Below are 10,798 nucleotides of genomic sequence, written 5' to 3' on the forward strand. Positions count from 1 at the left end.
TGCAGGGTCCTCAGAGTGCCTCACTCCAACTCTCTCTCTCTTTTTTATATATATATATATATATATATATATATATATATATATATATATATTTTAATTAGTTGAGAACTGTCCTGTATATAACAGTAATGTAGCAATAAATGTGCCATTTTTAATAACAGATTATACCTTTTCCAATGTCTGGCTTTTGAATATTGTATACATAAAAGGAAAATAAAGGAAAACATTGTAATAAAGGGTTTATTGTAGTTCGGAAAATGAATTTGTTCATATTTTCCATTGCTAGTAGCCGGTTAGGGAACAAATGCGTTTATGACAGTTTTATGATTATGCAACTAAGGCACCATATTAAATTCAAGACATGATACCACTTAATACTATTGATTTTATAAAGTCTATACTCTGAGGACTGGAGTATTAGTTATAGCTGGATGGTTGCCCGAAGACAGAGCACACAGTTTCGTTAAAACAAAACTCTGTTGTAAATGGAGGCATTAGAAATGGTGGCCTGAAACGACCCTGAGCTGTTGCACGCAGCCCGTTGGCTATTTTTAACAGGCATGAGAGGAGGCAGCCCAGGGTCCTTTAACAGCCATCAGCGAGAAAACATTGCATGGAGTAAAGAACTACAACTGAGAGAAGGTCAGGATGGTCCAGAAAATACTCAATAAATTCGTCGGTAGCAAGTATATTGCTGTTCTAAAGGCATGGTAAGTTAAATCAATAACAGAGGTGGAGTACGGTACTGGAAAGTATTTTTGTGTGCTTTTGTCATGTTCAAAATGATGCTGTCAACGCCTCTGTGTCCTTCTCTGTGACCGTTGGGCTTTACCAACTTTAGCTTAGCCTGCTGGTTTATGTCCTACTGTCCTACTGCTAGCTGGGCTAGTTAGCACACTCTTGCCACCTAGATAACTGAACAGCCAGGTTAATGAAGGAGGTAAGTGACAGTGGTTACATTTAAACTGTAAAGACTTGTATTTGTGTGTATTATGTTATCTTAAATGTGTCAGAGATTGCTTGTTAACCATATTAAAATTATTTTATAATTTCGGGACTTACAGGTGTACGTCTCATAGTTTAGTTAGGAAATATTTGACCAGTTTATTAGTCTTATAAACCTCATAATTATGAAAATACGTGCGTTAATGCATGATGTTTTTATGTATTTATTTTGTATTTATGTATATGATGGTTTGCATTACAGTGACCACTGCTTAGAGTTGAAGTCAATTGTATTTAACAACTGTTTGTTTTTGTATAAACATAATGAGTACACAGCCCTGTAATTGACCTTGCAAAGTGCACACAGAGAAAGAAAGACAGACTTATATTTTATAAAGATTATTATTATTATTATTTGTAATCCATGAATCTGTTGAATAGCTAGTAAATTAAATGAGTACTATCTAATCAATTATCAAAACCTTTTTTTCTGTAAGTTGACTAATTAAGTAATTAATTGACCCTTTGTTTAATCAGCAATTCACTTTTGCCCATGAGCAACAACTTAAACTGGTGGTCAGGCTAATTCATTAGATTTTGTTAGTAATCAGTAATCACAAACAAAATGAACTATGAAAATTGCAACAGCTGTATACGTCGAAAACATCTGTTTTTTAAGTTCAAACTGCTGCAGCTGAAAGATCTTCAGAAGATGGTAGTTTGGTAGGTAGTTTTTTAAAAATAAGGACAAGTGAGTCACAACCACCATTACTGTGTCAGTTTGTGCATAGACTTCAGGAAGCGTGCATGCTGAAACTTAAAAATGTCATCCTGACCAAAGTATCTCTTGTAAGATCGTCATGCGACCTCAATTAAGGAGTATAATTATCCAAGTTGCTCTTGATATTTGTATTGCATTTAATAGTGTGGTTAAATGCCTGTGTCATTTACAAATCCCATTGGTTTCTTCCATCTAGGGTACCAAATATGGTTGCCTGGGGAACAGTTGGTGGCGTGGCGCTCATTCACTTCACAGACTGGCGATTAGTTCTAGACTATGTGCCATACATTAAAGGGAAGTTCAGCAAGGACGAGTAAAGTCCCACACAACTAAATTGTGAGTGTATTGTTATTATAACCAACACGTGTGCAACCGAGCTTTCATTCACACACTGTTTGCAATGTTCAGTTGGATTGTACATTAGCTTAAGCCCCACCCATGTACTCATGATAAGATGCAGACAGGTGTAGGCCATGCCAGGTGTTGGAACATCTGCAGTGCTCACTAACCAAAGCTTACTGTAGGCTGTAGGAATAATGGCCGCAGAGATCAAGCTGCTCTTGTAAGGGTGTTAGACGACAACTGTGCAGGCATGAAGGCTTTATGCTTCTGTCTAATCTAATGCTTTGCAAAGGGGTCAGACTAGCTTTAAAATAGAAACTGGGTCAGTTTATGACAAGATAGAGGGTTAGAAAAAAAATATACATTCAGCAGAACCGGCCCAACAGATTTCAGTTGTATCAATTTAAATGATTCAAATGTACGTGTATAGTGGTTAGAACTTGACTGTTTTGAAAAGATCAGTTTAGATGTTTTTGATTCTGTTCATAATGAGCAATATTTTTGCTACTGACCATTTGTGCTTTCCTACAATGATCAAGTATAATATCAGTATTATAATATTATTATTGCTACCTAAATCCCGGACCGTATCCGTGATACCCATTCTGATGTCACACTACAGACATTATATTGACATTTCCAAGCCCTATTAAAGTTTTTACACACACACCATTCCAAACACTCCCATCATCATCCCCTGAACCCCTACGTGGATGTGGTCTTGTCTGAAATCCAAACTCAGAGACAGGAAGGATGTGCTTTTCACACATTAAAACAGATGTGTGTACATTTTGCTAATGAATGGGCTGTGTGTCTGTCTACAGGACCAGAGCTTGGCAATGGGCACATGGGTGATGCCCTGGCTCAACAATCAGTCCGCATGGGGGGCTTGTTAGGAGTTTGGACAACAGGATGCACTCTGTATAAATGCTGTTCTTGATCCAGTATTATGTAATGTGAATAAATCTTTCATTTACCCCAGTGCGTCCAGTCATTCTGCAGAATTTCAGCTAATAAAATGTTGTGTTTAAACTGCTTGGTGAGAGGGGTTTGAAATCTATTTTGTGTTCAGTGCTTCATATGCAAGTCCAGTATGTTTGCAATGATTTTTTTCAAGAACTGCATATACTTAAAGTTTCTTTTGCATGGGGCAGTTGTGAAAGCGTGGCTTTGTAGACCTGATATTTGCCAACTGGTCATGACTTTTTGTACTGTAAAAGTAGTGTGAAATAAACGTTTTTATTGAAGAGAATGCTTATGTAAAGTCTGTGAAAATATAATCCCTAATGCATGCTGAATTATACATATTCACCGAGGTTTTATGGGCCTAGTTGCCCTCTGAGAATACGCCGGGTTATATTTTACTCATTTTATCAGCCAGACTGCGAAATTTGCGTGGATAATGTCTTTCATTTCTCCCATCGAAGGGGGAGGGGACTGAAAGAGGAGAGGGGAGAAGGGATTTAACATAGCGAGAGGGAGAAAACGAGATAGTGTCTTCAAGATGGATAAAAACGAGTAAGTACATAATCTGATGGGTAATGAAACCATCAACAGGGGTATTTGTGATCGTAGCGTTTGATACGCGATATGTCGTTTTCATAATTTATTTGGAAAGTGTGTTTATCATCGATTAGGCAGATGCACTCGGTGGTCTCGCATTTGCAAATAGCAATGCTGTGTTCTCCAGCCAGGATGTCGGTCTTTTTTATTTTATTTTTTTAGCATCATTGTAATATGGTTTAATTTCCCTGATATTTACAGTTAATGTTGAATTAAGAATGGAGTCGCTGTACGTCGACAGTGTGCTGTTTCGACATAGATTATAATCGTACAAAGCAAACATATTTGTTCTGTATCGTTGTTCAATACACAAAGCCTCCCTAAATGCATGACATGCTTTTAAAATGGTGTCCATGTTTTATTGATTAAATCTACTCTGGTCATTCATAAAAGCCGGCTCCAAGTCTGAACGACAACGGGAGGCATTGTCGTGGTGAAACGGCTCTCCAATTTCACGTAGCTAGCTTACATGAAACTTTAACATGTTGTTCATAATTACCGAGCACGTTACAAGTGAATAAAGCTAATTTACTACATATAGTAAATATAATTATTCAGCGGCGTCCATGATTGCTGTCACTGCATCTTTCTGATGACTTTTACGGTCTATTTGCAGCAGTAGCCTAATTTATGTTTCCCATAGGTTAACGTTGATGTCGTGCTAACAACCAGCGTCAAGCTAGACTGAATAGAAAATATCACTTCCGGTAAAACATTTGAAAACAACAGACCTAAACGTATTTTGAAGGTTCTTGCTCTATATTTTGGTGTTTCACAATGGGTTACTCAAAGTTTTGAGATAACCAAAGAGCTCAGGTAGGGGGGAAAAAAAATTTAAACTATATTCAGAGACTTGTTAAAATATTTTAATTCAAGATGGAGACCATGACATGGAGTTGAAAGCTCCACAAAAATCTTGTAAGTGGACCTTGAGTTAATATTATTTCTCTACTTTTCCCATGGTCAAGAACGCTCACAAGAATTAACACAGGACGCTATGTGATTTTTTAGTATTAACAATTTCAACCTATCTAACTATAGTCTGGTTAAATATTAAATATGTAACTGATTTATACTTTTATAATTTGAAAATATGTTTAATTGATGACTGTATTTAACATATTTTATAAATGTAATTTCATTGTAAATTTGACTGAAATTGAATTATTGAAGTTGTATTTCTGTTTTTTAACCTAGTAATAGTAACACTACTTAAAGCATTTTAGAAAATGTATATGATTTTATACATTATATAGATGCTGGACCTTAATTACCTTATATTATATATTATATTACCTTAATTTAATCAGGTAAGTCCCATTGAGACTGAGATCTAATTTTTAAGGGAGACCTGAGAGTACATTTGCCTTAGACAGAAGTACAATAATAGAATGATAGCAAGGTATTAAAAACAAATTCATAATTAATGACAGAAGTATACAATGAAATCATTTTATTTTTCAAATTCTGAGTGTACTGAATTGGGTAAAGTGATATCGCACGCTTGATGCGTTTATTTATTGACAAAATGTAGGTTTTATTCTGAAGTTAGAACCTTCTAACTTCCTGTCTCGTCCTGTCTGCCTCGCGGTGTCTTGATGCAGCCGCGCTGTCCTATGTTTTCCTTGCGGATGTAGCCCTCGTGCCCCGGCGGGACAGGCAGGTAGTGATGTGGCTGAGGTCCGCGGCGGAGCGATCTGCGCGACGACAAAGAGACGAGATGTTAGCAGGGAGATCCCATTACTGAGGACGCATGTTGTAACATGGTCGAAACAAAAGCGTAAGAAGCGATAGGCCTGCCATCCAAAAAAAAAAAACTAAAATTCAATCTGGTTATTCGCAGTAACTTTTAGTGGATTTATAGGCTACTCGCGTGGGAAATGGAGAAGAAAAGGTGGGATTGCACTGCTCTCCCCAAGGGCTGGAAAATGGAAGAAGTGACCAGAAAGTCGGGTTTGTCAGCTGGAAAAAGCGATGTCTATTATTTTAGGTACTAAACGAACGAGGGCTTGCAAAACGTATAGGTGCACAAGACACCGAGTTTGCGGACAGGAGTGTGATAAGGGGGACGGTGGTCGGTATAAAGTTTGTGATGGGGAGGCGGGGGGCAACAAGGCCAGCCAGGCCAGCTCCTCTCACAAGTGTTGGGATAAGAAGGAGTCTGTCCAACCGTGCAGGCTAGTAGTAGCAGCTCACGCCTGGCGAGGCCTTTTGATGAATAAACTCAGTGTCATCTCAGTTAATACTCTTTATTTCCCTTTGAAGTGAATCAACAACGCCAGATTTGTTTTCATTTAGCAGAGGAGAAGAGCAAGATGAGGAACAGAGGCAAGAGAGGGGGGAGGCGGGTCGGTTGTATAGTTTGTGGTAGGCTAACCGTACAATCATACTGGTGTTAACTGTGGTGTGTGATGTAAGAGACATTTGCATGAGTTACTAGCACGTATCCACCCACACACAGTTGTTCCTTTGTCATCGCTCAGGCTAAAGATGTTGTTGCTCCCACAAGTGGAGCTACAATGTTTCCATTCTGAAACATTTGGTCAAATGTTATTATTGCCATGTTTACATTGTGTTAACTGGTTCTTAGAGGTTCATTTAAAGGCAGTGTTGTTGAATATGTTTTTATATAAATAGTCATATCCACTCATACTAAAATGTGTGCAACTTGTAATAGATAATAGGGTTTATGTAGCGTATTCATCAAAGATTGCATCCATATCACAAAGTAATGTGATTTCAGTGTCATTGCCCACTTGAATGTGCTCTGCTTCTTGTTTGCTTCTGACTTGTTGCATGTTGTGGACCTTGTTTGTAATTTTCTGTCTGCTGTGTTTGTGTTTTTGAAGTGTGACCCGTCAGTTTTGTTTCCCTGCCGTCATCTCTGTTTGGTTTTCTGTCTTGATGTCTTTTGTTCTGACCTTTTTTTTTTTATTTGTTTTTGTAAGCAATGATAGTAGTATAGTCATACTCCATGTCTCTGCCCCCCCCCTCCCCAGTCCATCTGGGAAGAAGTTTCGGAGCAAGCCTCAGCTGGCCCGTTACCTTGGCAACCAGATGGACCTCAGCTCTTTTGATTTCCGGACGGGGAAGATGCTGATGAGCAAGCTGAACAAGAACCGCCAGAGACTGCGCTATGATAACAACAACCAGAACAAGGTGAGACAAACGGTCAACACGACTGACAGTGGACACTGTGTTTTTCACGAGAACAGTAACTGTTGTGTGGTAAAGAGTTAATAGACTGAGCACAAGTGAAACACCCTCACATAAACATTAATTGCAGACTAGAATCACTCATTTAGCTTTAATATAGGTGGGAGTTTGGCTGCTGTCCCTTGGTTGCATCTTTAAACATGGAGTCATGGCTCAAGGCAACATTTTAAATTGCTTTTCAAACTTTCATTAATATAGACAACTAGCTTCTTATCCATAAAATATAAATGTCATATAAATATCCGTGTAGGTTAGATAAGACAAACAAACTGCTCAACTGAAGCCTTATTTTAAGGTTGCTACACATCAGAGCCGGAGAGAGACTAACGTGGGAGCAGGTTTATCTTCTATGAAAATAGTTAGCACTGCACTTTTTTGTCTTTTTCGCATTTTTTATTTAATAATCTCTTTTTCTTATGGACCCATAGAGTCTCAGATGAGTCTGCTATAAAAAGTTTGTAATGAATAATTATTAGTTCGAACTTAAACGGATACATTTCATCAGCACACCAGGTGGCAGTGTGTTCATAAAAGGCAGCAACAGTAAAGTTATTTCTTTCTCCCTCAGATTTGATTTGATACTCTGGATCGTTTCAGTTAACTGGCTTGAGCACTGACATAACTGTAAAAGCTGCACGAATGAGATCCGCGTCGTCATATTCTGTCCTCCTGTCTGTCCTCTCTTCATCCTCCCTCTGTGTTTGATATTTTTTAAGGGCAAACCTGATTTGAACACATCACTCCCAGTCAGACAGACGGCCTCCATCTTTAAGCAGCCTGTTACCAAGGTTACCAACCACCCAAACAACAAAGTGAAGACGGATCCTCAGAAAGCCGTCGACCAGCCCAGACAGGTGAACAGCCTCTGCATATTAACATCACCCCATACAAACCTGAACGACATGGTATCTGATGCTACTTTAGATGCAGCATATTTTCATTTAAATGGTTGGGTTTCTTTCTGTCAAAACTGCCTGCAGCAAATATTACTTATTATTATTATTATTATTATTTATTTATTTATTTTTTATTTTTTTGTCTGCAGCTATTTTGGGAGAAGAAACTCAGTGGTCTTAATGCTTATGACATTGCAGAGGAGCTGGTGAAAACAATGGAACTGCCTAAAGGCCTGCAAGGTAATATACACACGTTAAACATTCATTTCTGACTAAGTAAACAGTTTGTACTCTTAAGTGACATTTTGTTATTTTTTATTATGTCAGTATTGCTCAGCAACAATAATTTTTGTATGTATTAATAGGATGTAACTAATCCTGAGCGCAGTTACAGCTTTGATGTTTCTTAAAAATGTCTTATAACTACCCGGTTGGTTCCTCAGGTGTTGGTCCAGGCTGCACAGACAAGACTCTCCTGTCGGCTATTGCTAGCGCTCTGCACACCAGTGCTGCTCCCATCACTGGCCAGCTGTCTGCGGCTGTGGAGAAGAACCCGGGAGTTTGGCTCAACACCGCACAGCCGCTGTGCAAGGCCTTCATAGTCACAGATGAGGACATCAGGTGGGCGATCGCGGAACACCTCCACACATGGATCACCTGTTTTTTGTTTTGGGTTTTTTTTGTTTTTTCAGATCCTGATTGTTAATTGCTCGAGCCAATATCCAAAATGCAGTTCCTGTTCCTCGTTTGAACTTTCTTGCTTTGAGAAAAATGTATCCGCATGTGTGTCTGTGAGACAGCTGTGTTACAAATCTTCTTCAGATCTCCTTCAGCATGTTTAAAAACAGGAAATAACTACAGTGTGAATAATGTGTTATGTTACCAGTTCATGAGATATTGGCTTCCATTTTATATGCTAAAGCACAATATTAACTATAAAAGGGATGAGTTGCAATGAAATAATGGAGAACTCTTCCAAATTACAAATGACCTTGAAGATTGTTGTCGCTTTTTGTCATCTTTGATTCACCCAAAGTTAACTGAGTTGAGTCTGTTCAGAAATCCCACAGTACCATAACAAGCGACCCTGTAAAAACACACCATCTGTTGTGTGCTGATTCAGTGGCTGTTATAGGCAGCTGTAACTGCCAACTGTAACAGCTTCCTGTTGTGTTCACGTGTAGGAAACAGGAGGAGCTGGTGTACAGTGTGAGGAAAAGGCTGGAGGAGGCACTGATGGCTGATATGTTGGCCCACGTGGAGGAGGCTGCCAATGAAGGAGAGGCTCTGAAGGAGGAGGGCAACAGCAGTGAGGATATGGAGAGCGTATAACACAGGTTGGTTAAGGGATAATTTAGGCCTATGAGCAAATTTAAGAGGGCATAAGTGCTGCGTAGATAATGTATGACCTTGTAATTCTATCCCATCTGTGGCTCACACAGAAAACTGAGAAACTCTGGAATTTAATGTTAAAGTCAAGTTAAATACAAAGTAAAGGCTCTTGCTAGCTTGTTGCAGCTTTAAGGCATATCTTTTGTACTTGGTGCATGCGTTATTACACAGTACATGACGCAACCTAGCAATCCATAAAACTAGAGAATATGTTTCTTCTAATTGCCAATCCTTTCCTCTTGTAGGGTTTTGTGAAGTCCGGATGGGTTTGTTCCACACCTGCACACACACGACCATGAACAGTAGGACCTGACAGCAGTCCAGCCCTGATGAACTGTCCCCTAGTATCTGCGTCCAACTTAAACCTTAACCTGACTCACACCGGTCCCATACAACCTAAAGAACTGTCTGCCCTTTGGGAACACTTGGGAGTCTCAAAAGCGTCTATTCATCATTAACTCCACTGGATGGGACTTCATCACCAATTCAATTACTCTGTGTATTTCTGAGCTCAGTTGATTTTTGACTATGACATTTTAAAACATTTAAAAAAGAAATGACATCAAATGAACTTGCAAATATTAAAGATAACTTATCTACAGTTGTCAAATTCAGTGTTCGATGATAAGTGTATTTTTTCTAAACGGCTTGAATGGGTTTGTATTTTTTGCGACAATCATGTCAAATCCAAACATTTTATGTCAGCAAAAAGTTGATCTGGGTGCTTTTTTTGGTTTGTTTTGGGCAGATTGGAAATTACTGTTTTGTATTTTTGACATGTCTCTTTCTTGAATTTTATGATGCACTCCATGAGTAGTCTGACACAAAACACCAAACCGTCTTTTCTAGTGGAACCAGTTCAGATGCAACTATACCGAGTTGAGCTCAGTGGTGCCAACCTGCAGGCGGCTGATGTTGCTAATGCAGATGGTGTAGTTTGAATGCTGTGTACATCCTTTGGAGGACAGAGTCAAGTTTTTCTTGCTGTAATTTCAAGGAAATATATTGTCTTTCATGTCAGTTGTGTTATTCTGTGAGTCATGTTCTGTGTTGACCAAAGAGGAGACATGTCATTTTGAAGAGGGTGGAGGTTGTTTGACTTGCGTGTAACTGAAATCAGCTTTGTATTTTAGCCTAAGTTACTATATTGGCTCTGCTGTTGTACAACTAAACATAAGGACAATAAAAGGTACACATGATGGGGCGGAGCACAATGGGAAAGACTTGAAACCTCTTTCTATTGTACAATTATTACTGTTTTTAACTCATCCTCCTCAATAGGTGCTTACTGATGTTGTGAAACATTGCTGTTTAGTGCCAAGGCTTTGTTTCTGTCACAGCTTCAGTTCATGTTTGTTTTTGTTTTTTTGTTGTTTTTTTTTTTTTAATGTGTCGATGTTACCACACACATGCTGCCTCTTTGTAAACCCACGCACAAAATTGGTGACAGCAAATTACAGTTAAGATTTAGTTTTATTGTCTTTACATTTATTATCTGAGTGAATAATGATTTTGTATTTTTTATCCCTGTTTGTCAAGGTTTGATAGTAAATAATATATCCAGCTGAAATCATGAAATTCCCTTCTCAATATCAGCAGGCTGATTGCTGAAAAGAATTTGATTGTATTACTTATTAAAATGAGTCAGTATGTCATTAAGTCT

General features: G+C 38.5%; 2 protein-coding genes across 9 annotated transcripts; both read left to right on the forward strand.

The window, feature by feature from the left end:
* The first annotated feature begins 85 nt into the window (after positions 1–85).
* On the forward strand, positions 86–3,320 carry LOC122878198 (cytochrome b-c1 complex subunit 10-like). Its single transcript, XM_044200687.1, has 3 exons — positions 86–710; positions 1,923–2,062; positions 2,893–3,320. The coding sequence occupies exons 1-2, from the start codon at positions 649–651 to the stop codon at positions 2,041–2,043; spliced, it is 183 nt and encodes a 60-aa protein (XP_044056622.1). The 5' UTR covers positions 86–648; the 3' UTR covers positions 2,044–2,062; positions 2,893–3,320.
* A 140-nt stretch (positions 3,321–3,460) lies between these two features.
* On the forward strand, positions 3,461–10,794 carry mbd3b (methyl-CpG binding domain protein 3b). 8 transcript variants are annotated; one of them, XM_044200679.1, is made up of 8 exons: positions 3,558–3,586; positions 5,930–5,998; positions 6,631–6,790; positions 7,564–7,701; positions 7,893–7,983; positions 8,187–8,364; positions 8,928–9,080; positions 9,381–10,794. In XM_044200679.1, the coding sequence occupies exons 1-7, from the start codon at positions 3,573–3,575 to the stop codon at positions 9,073–9,075; spliced, it is 798 nt and encodes a 265-aa protein (XP_044056614.1). In that variant the 5' UTR covers positions 3,558–3,572; the 3' UTR covers positions 9,076–9,080; positions 9,381–10,794. The 8 variants fall into 8 exon arrangements, with proteins under 8 accessions (XP_044056620.1, XP_044056614.1, XP_044056616.1 ...); XM_044200681.1 differs by having other exon boundaries at positions 5,930–5,959; XM_044200680.1 differs by having other exon boundaries at positions 5,933–5,998.
* Positions 10,795–10,798: the final 4 nt, after the last annotated feature.

This window comes from Siniperca chuatsi, linkage group LG6 (assembly GCF_020085105.1).
Source record: "Siniperca chuatsi isolate FFG_IHB_CAS linkage group LG6, ASM2008510v1, whole genome shotgun sequence".
Lineage (NCBI taxonomy): Eukaryota > Metazoa > Chordata > Actinopteri > Centrarchiformes > Sinipercidae > Siniperca > Siniperca chuatsi.

Bases quoted from the DNA above. Each gene is read 5' to 3' on its own strand.
- mbd3b (XM_044200678.1), top strand. From the start codon at position 5,512: ATGGAGAAGAAAAGGTGGGATTGCACTGCTCTCCCCAAGGGCTGGAAA. The intron at 7,984-8,186 runs GTAATATACACA...TTGGTTCCTCAG, and splicing joins ACTGCCTAAAGGCCTGCAAG to GTGTTGGTCCAGGCTGCACA. The intron at 8,365-8,927 runs GTGGGCGATCGC...GTTCACGTGTAG, and splicing joins GTCACAGATGAGGACATCAG to GAAACAGGAGGAGCTGGTGT.
- LOC122878198 (XM_044200687.1), top strand. From the start codon at position 649: ATGGTCCAGAAAATACTCAATAAATTCGTCGGTAGCAAGTATATTGCT. The intron at 711-1,922 runs GTAAGTTAAATC...TCTTCCATCTAG, and splicing joins ATTGCTGTTCTAAAGGCATG to GGTACCAAATATGGTTGCCT.